This window comes from Hylobates moloch, unplaced genomic scaffold, assembly GCF_009828535.3.
Source record: "Hylobates moloch isolate HMO894 unplaced genomic scaffold, HMol_V3 SCAFFOLD_36, whole genome shotgun sequence".
NCBI lineage: Eukaryota > Metazoa > Chordata > Mammalia > Primates > Hylobatidae > Hylobates > Hylobates moloch.
The window spans coordinates 1,156,469-1,170,217 of record NW_026652311.1 but is presented as its reverse complement, the minus strand read 5'-3'; the positions used below and the strand labels follow the sequence as shown (position 1 = coordinate 1,170,217).

Below are 13,749 nucleotides of genomic sequence, written 5' to 3'. Positions count from 1 at the left end.
ATTTCTTTTCTAATCATGATGCAGGGGGAAAAAAATTACAACCTAAAAATTCACCTTTGGTTTTTAAGAATAGTTAAGATTTTTCATTCAAACTGTTTCCTTTCTGTATCAGAGCAGCTTCAAGTCTGACCATTTCCAGTCCTGCACTGCATAATGACGTTTGGCCAATATTGATCACATATACAACCCATAACATAACATTACAAAGGTTGCAATACAATATTTGTACTGTACTTTTTCTAGATTTGGATATGTTTAGATATACAAATATTTACCATTGTGTTATAATTTTCTTACAGTAACATATGCTTTATAGGTTTGTAGCCCAGGAGCAATAGGCTGTATCACATAGCCCAGGTGTGTAGTAGGCTATACCATCTAGGCTTGTGTAAGCATACTCTGATGTTCACACAATGATGAAATCTCCTAATGACAAATCTCTCAGGACATATCCTTGTTATTAAGCAACACAAGAAAATATATGACCTAGATTTGTTACTTATATCATTGGAGGTGGGGTGTGATATGATAAAAAAAAAATAGGAAGTGTAGGGGAAAATAGAGGATAAATGTGGAGGCTTATTCTTAGAATATGTAACAAGAGTCTATAGGACTAAAGAGTAAGTTTTACCCTAAAAATAAAACGATATGTTAAAGATTGCAAAGGATAATCTATCTTTCTGTCACCTGTCATCTATCATCTCTATCTTTCTACCTATTATAATTACTCTGCCTATATGGTAGATATTTGCTTTCACTTACTATAAATATCACAAATGTAATAACAGAGTTAAAACAAAAATAAAGATGTTTATAGATCATGTAGTTAACGAAGTGGGGAATGATTGTTCTAACTGCCTAAAAAGAATCCTTGTGGCAATTAAATATTTAATTTTGCTTAAGCTTCTGCCAGCCAAAGCAAAACAAATGACCTTGTTAACACTTATGAGTTGTTTTGTTGATGAAAATTAGTGTACTATTACATCAAAAGGGGCAAATATACCCTACTACTAAATTCTAAATTGTATTTCTCTTTCATTCCATTATATAAAAAAGAGATCCAGTAACAAAATAGACAGTGTTTTATATAGACACTGTATAATAGATCTCAATCCCTACCTCATCACAACATACATAAAAAGTAATTCACAGCCAGGCACTGTGGCTCACACCTGTAATCCCAGCACTTTGGGAGGCCAAGGTCCAGCACTACAGGAGTGCACCACTACACCCGGCTAATATTTTGTATTTTTTAGTAGAGAGGGGGTTTCACCATGTTGGCCAGGCAGGTCTTGAACTCCTGACCTCAAGAGATCCACCTGCCTTGGCCTCCCAAAGTGTTGGGATTACAGGCATGAGCCACCACACCCAGCCCCGTCAGTGTTCTGAAAAAGACATTTTAAAAGACATGGCCAAAACAAAGTAAGCAAACAACAGCTCAGTTCTGAACTTTTATAATGCTACGGCTCATCTTAGAATTTTGTATTCACTAGTCCTAGGTTATGGCTTACATGGTAACTTCTCAGGATTCTTTCAGTTGTATAAAAAACAACAACAAAACAAAACCTCAACTGAAAGAGTTTTTTTAAAGTGAGAGAATCTGGCCTGGAGCAGTGGCTCATGCCTGTAATCCCAGCATTTTGGGAGGCCAAGGCAGGCAGATCATGAGGTCAGGAGTTCAAGACCAGCCTGGCCAACATGGTGAAACCCTGTCTCTATTAAAAATACAAAAAATTAGCTGGGTATGGCGGCAGGTGCCTATAATCCTAGCTACTCAGGAGGCTGAAGCAGGAGAATTGCATGAACCTGGGAGGTGGAGGTTGCAGTGAGCTGAGATCGCACCACTGTACTCCAGCCCAGGTGACACTTATTGTACACTTATAAGGTGCATTTCATACTTTGTAAATTATACTCCAATTAAAAAAGAAAACCAAGGTACTACAAGACCACTTAGGCTGATGTTAGGAGAAGTGACTGATGCAGCCTAACATAGGAAGCAGGGCAATAATTAGAAGATTACCATGGTTGGCTTAGACCAGACTGAGAGGTGGCCAAGTTCCAAATATATTTTGAAAGTGGGGTCAATAAGATTAGCTCATTGATTGACTATAAATGGTGAGAGGAAGAAATGAGTAAAGTCTGGTTCTTAGTTTTAACTCTTCATAGCTTGGTGAATAGTGATGCCATTTGCTAAAATGAGGAAGAAGCAGTGAAGAAGGAGGCTTGGGTAGGAGGTTATAAGCAGGGAAATCAACATTTTGGTTTTGAGCTTGAGATGCTTGTCAGACATGTACATGGAACTGTCAAGTAGGCAGGGTGGATGCAGAAGAGTGAAGTTTAGAGAAGAGATCAGGTACAAATATAAAATAGAAGCTGTGAGACTGGCTGAGATCCCCTGAGGAGTTAGGATAGATAGAGAAGAGGACAGATGGCTAGGACTGGCAGCTGGCATGTTTCCAGAGGTTTTGTAGGAGTGGCAAAGATCTGAAAGCAGCAATGAGGAGCAAAGAAGGTCCCACCCAACCTCCACACCGTGTAGTATGTAGCATGTGGGGAAGAAATGGCCACCTCTTAAGAGGACTGCGGGGGAGAAGGTGGGCTCAGGGACTCAGCCAACTTTTTCATCTGCAAAATCCTCTATATACTAGACCTCTTTTCTTAACAATTCTTTGCTCTTCTTGCTCTAACAAAAACTTAGCTGTCCCAGAACAGTGAGGCATAGTTTTGTTAGAACAACATAATTAAGGGCATATTCAAAGAAGTTGGGGAGATACAGGATTTTGCTGATGAAAGACTGTAAAGGACCCACTGGAAAGGTTGGAAGGATTGGGGAGAGGTGGGTAATTAGGCCACATTCTGGAATGCAGTATGGGTTTAAGAGATTGCGTAATGGGAGAGGTGATCTAGGAGACTTGGGTGTCTGGTGGGTTATAAGCATGTAGAGATTAGTCCTGATGGTCTTTTGGACGTAATTGAATAATTATTTCTAACGGCGGCTTCCCTTGGGACTGGTCACTTTGACAATTTCTGGTGGGGGGTAAGTGGTGTGGTAAATGGTATGGTAGATAGTGTGGCCTCAGGGAATGGTGGTCTTCCCAGGAACAGAGTTCCATGAGTCTTCCTTAAATCCTGCCATGATTGATAAGACTGAAGACAGGAGTCTCACCAGGAACCTGGGCGAAATCCTTTCACACCTCTGTGGCCAGAGAAATGAGATTACAGAGACTACAAATGCCTGGAATTCAGGAATGGTGTGTGTGTATGTGTGTGTGTGTGTGTGTGTATGTGTGTTTGAGCACGTGGGCTATGGAGAAGAGGTTGCCAAGAGTTACTGAGACAAGAGAGGAGGGTTGCTGAATGGCCAAATGCAGCATGCAGTCATTAGAGTCTCTTACCCAGCAACCAGCAATGACAATACTGTTGAGAAAGTGAATTTGGAAAGAGTGTGGGTGGATCTATGTAAACATATCCAAACTCTGAAAAAACAATAGGAAACATTAGTGAGTAAAAAAAAAAAAAATCACATAATTTGAGTGACAATATTATATTCTAATTTGATCAAGGATCATGTTGTATTTTTGTGTGTTTAAACACTTAACCATCGCAAAGTCCTGAACTATTTTTTTTTTTTTTTTTTTTTGAGACGAAGTCTCACTCTGTCGCTCAGGCTGGAGTGCAGTGGCGCAATCTTGGCTCACTGCAAGCTCCGCCTCCCGGGTGCACGTCATTCTCCTGCCTCAGCCTCCCGAGTAGCTGGGACTACAGGCGCCTGCCACCATGCCTGGCTAATTTTTTTGTATTTTTAGTAGAGACAGGGTTTCACCACGTTAGCCAGGATGGTCTCGATCTCCTGACCTCGTGATCTGCCCACCTCGGCCTCCCAAAGTGCAGTCCAGAACTCTTAATGTTCTGTTGTATCAATTTTGCTAACAGTTTTGCTTGAATAGTATTGCTTGGAAGTAGCTGGTGACAATTTGTAAGATATATCTTTTCTTTTTCACAGGAAGAACTGAAAAGATTGCAGAATCCTCTAGAACGAGTTAATGATGGAAAATATTTATTTGAAAAGTAAGTAAAATGCATTGTTAAATCATTTGCAAGGGTGGGAAGCTTGAGTAAAAAGAAAATCTTCCTGGTAAAAATAAGTAAGTAAATTGGACAGTTTCTTATGTTATCGTTGTGGTCAGAGCCCAGAAATGTGGCTCATTTGAGATATAGGTAGATAAATGTATGACTAGTTGAGCAATGATACACAAGCTCTACTGCTTAACAGAGTAATACGATGCCTGGAAGACGTTTCTGGTGGTATGTCTGAGGGCTTGAAACTTAACTCTGACCTGTCTTAGTCTTTTAATCAGGGACATTAATAGAAGGCAGGCACAAAATTTGTAAAAAGTACAAAGCTAACACGAAGACTAATAGACTGAACATTCAAATTAACACTACAGAATGGGACAAAATTGAGCTAAAATAAGCAAAAAAGAGGAGACGAAATTGAACAGAGATAAAAGTAAACATTTATAATATACCCTGTACTGTTGAACGCTCACAGACACTCCTCATCAAATTCTGATTATAGCCTTTTGATATAGGCATTATTATTTCCATTTCGCAGACGAAGAAAAACAGGCTCAGAGAGGTTTCAGCAACTCCATGTGTACTCAGCTAGTGAGTGGTGAGAATGGGAAATAAACCCGGGTTTGGTTGCCTCCAGAATCTTTTCTGTCAATCACTGGCTGAGCCCCAATGTACTCAGGACCAGTCAAGCTGGTTCGGTGTCATGCTTGGCTCTGGACACCACATTTAAGAATCACATTGACATTCCCAAGAGTATTAGAATAGGTCAATTAAAATTGTGAGAGTTCTGGAACCATGTGAAACTACTACAAAGAGCTGAGGATGTGTAGCTTGGAGAAAAGAAGTCTCAGAAGAAATGTAATAGCTATCCTCAAACATTTGAAGGATGTTCCTATAAAAGAGAGGCTAAGTTGCTCTTCGTGCTCCAGAAAATAGAACAAGAGTCAATGAGTAGGATATATGGAGAAACAGCATTGTGACTCAGATAAGGAAAAACTTTTGTAAAAATTCAGCCTACCCCCAAACAGAATGAACTTTGTCAAGAAGTGAGCCGTGTAGGGGCAGAAAGGCATCACACCTTTCCTCACTCATTATAAGGAGCACAGCCAACACTCCTAAAACAGAAGACAGGTTAACAAAAGAAAAGCACAACAAGCTTATTTAATCAGGGTTCTTTATTTTATTTTATTTTATTGAGATGGAGTCTCACTCTCTTGCCCAGGCTGCAGTGCAGTGGCACTATCTCAGCTCACTGTGACCTCTGCCTCCCGGGTTCAAGTGATTCTTCTGCCTCAGCCTCCTGAGAAGCTGGGATTACCGGCACGTGCCAACACACCCAGCTAATTTTTGTATTTTTAGTAGAGTCAGCGTTTCACCGTGTTGCCAGGCTGGTCTCGAACTCCTGACCTCAAGTGATCCGCCCACTCAGCCTCCCAAAGTGTTGGGATTACAGGCGTGAGCCACTGCACCCGGTCTATTTAATCAGGGTTCTATGTGACGTGGGAGACTTCAGAAATGAAAACCCAGGGAAAATTGTCCACTTTTATACTTAATTTTGATGAAGAATGGACAGCCCTGTAGAAATGTGATGGACAAAAAGGAAGGATCTACTGTATGAAGTGGGAAACCCAGCAAGGCTGTCAGTTCAGCTTCTTTTTTTTGTTGTTGAGACAGAGTCTTGCTCTGTCACCCAGGCTGGAGTGCAGTGGCGCGATCTCGGCTCACTGCAAGCTCCACCTCCCGGGTTCACGCCATTCTCCTGCCTCAGCCTCTCCAAGTAGCTGGGACTACAGGCGCCGGCCACCACGCCCGGCTAATTTTTTAATATTTTTTTTTAGTAGAGACGGGGTTTCACCGTGGTCTCGATCTCCTGACCTCGTGATCTGCCCGCCTCGGCCTCCCAAAGTGCTGGGATTACAAGCGTGAGCCACCGCGCCCGGCCAGTTCAGCTTCTTCTTGGCCTCTCTGTGCAGCATTCCTTCCTCTTGGGCATGGGGCAAGAACCTCTGGAATGAGGGTCTTAGGACTTTCCATCAGACTAGGTAGGTCAGAGAATTTGTTTATGACCAGATTTTATACAGAAAGGCAGGGGAAGGTTAGAGGAATATTTTTAGGTTTTGTAGCTTGTTTGGGGGAGAAAGGTTCTAGTTTCTATGACCTGCCTTGTGGAAGAGGAATTCTGGTTTTTATGGCTTGCATCATGGAAGAAAGAGGGGCAGGGACAGAAGGGCAAGAGAAGGTCAGAGAGAAAGTGACTTTGCTTCTGAGGCCTTTTCTCCTAAGGTTCAAAGAACTCAGCATGCCAAACACCATACTTTACAGTATGTGCTGAGCCCCAAGTAGCTGATAAGATACTGGAAGTGCCCAAGAAGAGTATAAATGACCATACATCTGAAAATGTTAAAAAATATCCTGGAAAATTGAAAACTTTGGGTTTGATGCCTCTTTCTACTTTTTCTTAGCTTTGTCAGTCTAGACAAAATTTTTAACCATCTTGAGCCCCACTATACTCATCTTTAAAAATGAGAATAGTAGTCTTGACTTGACAGTCTTATTGCGAGCATTAAATGAGACAGCCCATAATAGCCTGATACCTTCAATGCTGGCTCCTTTCCTTTCCATCTGGGCAAGGGTTTGGGCAAGACAATCTCAAAGGTTCATTCCATCTGCACGATCCTAAGAATCTGGCATGTCATCAGATTGAAAGGCAGTTTCAGCCCTTGGGCCAAATGAAGTTTCTGTTCATTTATTTTTATTATGCCTGCTCTCATTAATATGAATAAATAAGAATACAATAGTAGAATTTCCCTCCACCACCACCATCACTAGCTATGTAAACAATAACTATAGAGTTTTTTGCTGACACTAGAATGAAGACTTTTCTTTTATAGAGATTAGTGTTGTAATGACATTAGGTCTAGGTCAGTTATTTTTCACCTTGGCTGCACTTAGAATCAACTGGGGAGCTTAATAAAAATGCCCTGGCTTAAGCTCCACTCTAGACAAATTGAATTAGATTCTCAGGGGATGAGGCCCTGGAATCAGTATTTCTTAACAGCTTCCTTCATGTAGCTCTAATGCGGAGTTGGGGTTGAGAACCAGTAGTGTAAATATATTTTAGATTCATTTCACTTATTCAATAATCTCCTCATGCAGCTTAATTCTCCAAGGACACACTTTCTCTATGATGTTTGGCCCATTTATTTATTAAACCTGGCCATGCTGGTTTTTCATTATTGATTTTTTTTTTCGAGATGGGGTCTTGCTCTGTTGCCCAGGCTGGAGTGCAGTGGTGTGATCTCGGCTCACTGCAACCTCCACCTCCTGGGTTCAAGCAATTCTCCTGCCTTAGCCTCCTTAGTTGCTGGGATTATAGGCGCCTGCCACCACACTGGCTAATTTTTGTATTTTTAGTAGAGACAGGGTTTCACCATGTTAGCCAGGCTGGTCTCGAACTCTGACCTCAGGTAATCCACCCACGTTGGCCTCCCAAAGTGCTGGGATTACAGACGTGAGCTACTGTGCCCAGCCCATTATTGATTTTAATGTAGGAAATGAAGTTTTTTTTGTTCTGCTAAATGACCACAATTCTATATTAAACCTCTCACTAACACCAGCATGTATCTTTCTCAGCTGTCTGCTCTCAGGAAGATATTTGAAAATTAATGGTATATATGTGGGCTTCCATCTGCCCCACCCTACTCTTTCCGCTTTATTATCCAGAGGCCTGAGAAAGCTAAAACCTTCTGGAAATGACCAGTCTGTTTTGTGTGCTTATTTTTTTTCAATCCCGATTGAGGAATTCCAGCAATGGGAATTAAATACTTCCTTCAAAGCACATGGGCCCATGGGGGTAAACTTTCCTTTTACGCTTGTCCAGGACAGAGAGAAAACAAGTGGTGACCACCAGCCCTAACAACTATACCCATTTGCTTGGAATTCTGGAGATTTTTTTGGTCTGTTTCAGGTCAGGACTCTGTCCTTGAATGCTGTCAAATTTGATTGAAAAATTGGTATACTTTGAGTGAGCAGATTAGGCATTTTGTTATAGCTGCAGCTGACTTAGGTGCTGATGTAAATCATCTCAGCTACTTGAAATGACCGTAAGTTAAGTGATAGTGGTGTCAGAACAGTTGATCGGTTATTCCCCCTTGGAACATTACATTTATTCTGAATGCTCAACAGGGTTTTGTGGTAAGACAGTTAGTGTGAAGGGGAGGGAAGCTGCAGCTCCATACTACCTGAGACGATTGGCAGAGCCAATCAAGTGCATTTGTGTATACACACACACACACACACACACACACAAGCTTAGCAAAGCTTGGCATGTGCCAATAAACAGAGAAGAGCAGTTGGTAAGGCCATTAATTGGAAGGCTACTTATGACTCCATTGTTTAGGAAAATCACTTATTAACTTAAGTAAGACCTTAGGCTGACTGCCATATTTTTGTAAATATTAAATCAGCCTGGGTTTCTGATAGGAGATGTGTGATTGCAAGTCACACATTGTACTGAGGAGTAATCACTTTATTACCCACAGACAATTATTGATGGAATGAACTAAAGCTATCAGATTTAAACCAACAGGCATTGGTAGTTTATAGTTTGGTGAGGATATATAAATTATACCCCCAAATTAGCAAATGTGTTAATATTATGAAAGTTTTTATTTTCTTTATGAAAACATTAGCTCTGTCTTTGTTGCATATCTACAGGCCCTACAATATATAACTTCATTGCTTAATTTGTAATTAATAAGTAACAAGAGTCTTAAAGTATCCTTGTCATAAGGCTGCTGTTTCTACAAGACCATAGAATTATAAAAATAAGACTTTCTGTGTTAGTCCTTTCTCACACTGCTATGAAGAAATACCTGAGACTGGGCAATTTATTAAAGAAAAGAGATTTAATTAACTCACATTTCCACATGGCGGGGAGGCCTCAGGAAACTTGCAATCTTTGTGGAAGGCACCTCTTCACAGGGCAGCAGGAGAGAGAATGAGTGCCCAGCAATCGGGGGAAGCCCCTTATAAAACCATCAGATCTCGTGAGAACTCACTATCATGAGAACAGCATGGAGGAAACTGCCCCCATGATTCAATTATTCAATTATCTCCACCTGGTCTCATCCTTGACATGTGGGGATTATTACAATTCAAGGTGAGATTTGGGTGGGGAGACAGCCAGATCTTATCACTTTCTTTGCTCACCTACCCAGTATTATGTTCCTCTGTTATTCTCCTTTAATAATATCTGTCACACTTGCAAATACTTGTGTAATGTTCATGTTCTCCTAGATTGTGGGACCACAGGAACAGGGACCGTGTCTAGTGTTTTCACCATTTTATCCTCCATGCTTTGCATCATTTCTGCCACACAGGAGACATTAAATATATGTGTAGAATGAGTGATTAACAATGAATTAGTAATGGACCCTGAATACCAATGGCACAGAGTAAACGAGTTCTTCCTTGCCCCTCAACGATCAGGCTGAGCAGCCCCAAGCTATCTTGGGGTGTTGACACCACCTACTTGCCATGCAGGAATTTATGTGCTCTCCTGTGTTTTCCCTACTGCCTGGACATTCCTTTCTAAAAAGAAAAAAAATACATTTATGATTCTAAGGGATCTCTCCAGCACAATTTTTTTTCTTTTTTTCCCTTTTCTTTACTACCACCACAATCCTAGTCCTCATAACCTGGACTATTTGAATAGCTTTCTAACTAGTTTTATTTCACTCTCCTTGCTCACTCCCACCACAAATCATCCTTAAACCCACCATTTATGATATTTCCCTGCTCCAAATGCATGGAGCTCCCTGCTGCAATAGATTATGATCTACAGTGTGAAAAGCTTTTCACACTGTAGATCATAATCTGTTGATGGTTTGTTAAATAAATTTGGTGGGTCACCACTGGCCTTTTAAAAAAAGTTTCAAATATAATTCAAAAATTAAAGTATATCACATGTAGTTGGGGGAGTAATGTTTCTTGAAATTTTTATTGCACACACACACATGCCCCTACCTTACCACATGCATGAGTATTGAATTGGGATGTTAAATATATTACCTATGAAAACTTCAGTCAGTGGGATTAAGTTTAATAATCCTGATATTAAAATACTCCAACCAGTTCCTTCTGGTGGAGAGAGCAGTGAGATGAGAGTTTTAATGTGGTTCCTCCTGTACAGTAAATTTAACATTATCTCTCCAAGCTTCAGATTTTTCAGCTGTACAGTGGGGAAAGTGACTTAGTTAATGGAAGTTACTGTGATAAATAAGATAATGCACATAAAATGTCTATGACAGTGTGTTATACACATTATGGGACCAGTAACTATTAGCTTTCTGCTTATCAAAGCCTATTTCCTTTTGTTCTCCTATTTTATTTTTATCCACTTCGACTAAATTTCTCTTTATTTTCTAAAAACATCCTTTGAATGTTTTCACCTCTACTATTTGTTTTATTGTCTTCCTCATATGTTGCTCTTCACTCTCAACTTACCTACTTCCTATCCATGCTTCAAAACTTGTCCCAAGAGCTGCCTTCTCCGTGAAGCCCTTCTTGATCACTGTAGCACTAAGAGTGCTATAAGCTCACCGAAAGCAGTGATAATTTCTCTATAGCCCTCTGCCTTTCTACAGGTCAGAGATCCATGCTTTGTTCCCAGTGGAAGCCCTGAAATGGCTTACAAATGAAAGGAGGAAAGGTCCGGTGGCAGTGGTACTACTGGGGATGAATAAGGTCTTCTCTACAACTTACTAGTTGGCCAGTATCATGGAATTTATAACCATCTCCCTGTGTTTTTTCTCCCCCTGAAATTGTCCAATATGATCCTTTTCTTTTCTCTTAAAGGAAATGATTTTCATACCATAGCTATGAATGTTAGTTGAGAACAGCAAAAGAACAACAGAAATAAAAAAGCCACATTTTTTTTTTTTTCATGATATGGTTACTCATCCATCATCCATCAACAGGAACTTTAATAAATTAAAATAAAATTGAATCTATATCTTACTTTACACACAAGTATAAATTAGCAGTATTATTGCTATAAATGTTAACCTTCTGGATTGAGAGATATTGAGACATTATTTCTGTTTCTAGTCACCAGCTGGCCATGGATACAGAGAATAATATTGAAAAGTATTCCCTCAATCTACAGCCCTTGGAATCAAAGGTGAAAATGTAAGTTATTTCAAAGTATAAATTAAGCAATTAGTTCTACAGTTCTTGTTTTATGAATTCCTGAGTAAATCTGGAATTTTCAGGTACAGCAGTTATGCATCTTTATTCTACATTCATGTGCTGCACGTTATTTCCTCCCTCTTCTAAGCAGGAACACAGCTACTTTGGGTGCACAGCACCATCTACTGGGTAGTACAGGGAATTATTTGCTTGCCATTGTTTTTACCACTTTTTGGTTTTTCCATTTCTTGCCTAGTACAATCCTTTAACTTCCACTAGCATTTTCCTTTGCCTTTCATCTTAGTAACTTGGTTAATTCTATCTTCGAACAATTTGGTTATTTCCACCTGAAGCCATCTGTCACACACACACACACACACACACACACCCTTTTAAAAATCTTCTTTCTATTTCAGCTTCTGTTCAATTATTTGGGGAAAATGTTTCTTCTCTTTTTTTTATCACCTCCTATCCTTTTCTTCTTATTCTCTGTTAAGATACCCAAATGTAAGCCTCCTCCCCCGTTATAAATGACTATTACCTTAAAATAGTGCTAACAACATCTCAATATTAACAAAGTGAAACTAACAAGATCCAAAGTGAGAAAGACTTTATTATCGAACAAAAAATTAACCTTCCAAAACCATTTTAAGTAGAGAAGGGGCCTATTATAATTACCTTGGAAGCAATTTCAAAAATATTTGTGAATGTTTTCCAAGATCTTTTCCTGTTCTGATTTTCCTTCAGAAGCATACATGAGAAATGCCAGTGAGCGTATATTTAATCTCTCTCCCCTTCTCCTCCCTCACAAACACACAACACACACACAAACACACACTCAGTATAACACTCCGAGAAGCATGAGAATTTAAACGAGAATGTTAACATATCTGAGCTTGGCCAGAATCACTGATCTTTTTTTTAAAGTGCAAGGAGGAAACTTTTAGAAAAATCACCCTAAAGAAGGGCACCTTGAGGTGTGTACAACTTTGAACAACAACAAGTTGTTGCTGGACTTAGGAACTAAAACAGAAATCACACAAATACATAATATCCTGCTGGATAAAAGCAAATACCAATACATACCCCTGTAAATCTATGTTAACCTTGGTCACCAGTAAAAAGCTTGCCTCTGCATGAGCATAGAAGGCTACCCCTCAAGATAAAGTCCAAACAAGACTTCTGAACCAGTGGGGTGCCCAGCTAGAAAGTTCTGTGTCACACTTACTAAATACATAATGAATCAGGCTATCGAACCATTTTGTGTAAGCAGTGTGTCAGCCTCACTACACAGGACATTAGTTTGCAAACATAGGTTGCTTTATCATTAGGAATTTTCTCATTAAGATAAGGTTCTATTAAATGAAAATGTGCTGGTGAAAGAAAAGTTGGTGTATGAAAAATTAGAGTGTTTAATGTGAATGCTGACATTAAGTTAGAAAAACTCCCACGTCTTTTTCAGTTCCCATCACCTTCAATACGTAGGGGCTGTGGGGTAGGTACCAGAAGGACTAGGCAAAGAAAAAATCTCTGTGCTTCAGATTCCAGCCAGCTCAGAGAGCCTGAGATTTTATATTTGTTGATTTGACGGAGGAGTCTCAGCTCAATGAGGTGCAAACAGAATGGTTTTTATCTCTTCTAATAATTCTGAATCCCATTTCTGCTCACTGGAGAGAAAGGAGGAGAGAAAACTTAATCTTGCCCAATAATAGAACTTGAGTCCCATTGGAGAGTTTAGTCTAGTTCAGTGACTTTTGTCTAATCTGGTTATTAAATTCTTAACTCTCATGGCAGGTTGAAAATCTCCCCTCTGCGTACATGAGACCTTTTCTACAGCTGTGTATTCTGCTTCCTTCCTTTCCCTCTCCTCTTTCTTAGCTCCCCTTCTCTCCTCCCTCCTTCTCCCTTCTCTCCTTCTCCCTTTCTTTATCAGTGTTACCTCTCCCACCCCCATGTGCTAAACACCAAGACTGTCCCAGATTTCCTATGAATAGATGGTGGACACTTTCACTCTGAGCAGTTGTTTCCTTTAGCAACTGTCCTGTTTTTGGACTCTGAGGGAAGGGGTCATTGTGTCTCCTGTAAGCCCCCCTGATGGTATAGGCTGCACATCCTCATTGGGTTTATGCCCCTTGCTCTGCGGGGGCTTTGCCCCATGATGCACCAAGCAGTGCCTTCCTCCAGCTGACCGTGGCATCTTCAACAGGGACAATCTTGGGACATTCTCACTCCTGCTTTCCAAAAGAAGTTTTTTTTTAGTCCTGAAGAGCATTGGGTATAAAAAATGTGCCCTTGTCCCAGGTACCACAGTCACCCTCTGTTATCACAGGCTTTCTCTTAGGGTCTTTTGACTTCTTTTGGTGGGGACCAACTTGAGAGTCTATCTTCTCCCAGGGGTAGAGGGAAGTGAGGGTCAGTCCACCATAAAATCCCCTCTCCTGAAGGCTCTCCTTTCCCCTCCCTGATGAGAAGAGAGTAAAC

General features: G+C 40.3%; 1 protein-coding gene across 2 annotated transcripts in view; it reads left to right on the top strand.

Moving 5' to 3' along the window:
• LOC116463427 (IQ domain-containing protein J) overlaps positions 1–13,749 on the top strand; it is a 182,732-nt gene that overhangs the window by 157,951 nt on the left and 11,032 nt on the right. The window contains exons 2-3 of one of the 2 annotated variants that reach the window (XM_032146527.2): positions 4,004–4,068; positions 11,188–11,268. In XM_032146527.2, the coding sequence (XP_032002418.1) occupies positions 4,004–4,068; positions 11,188–11,268 (146 nt within the window). The remainder of the gene's footprint in view (positions 1–4,003; positions 4,069–11,187; positions 11,269–13,749) is intronic. The other variant, XM_032146528.2, reaches the window with a different exon arrangement.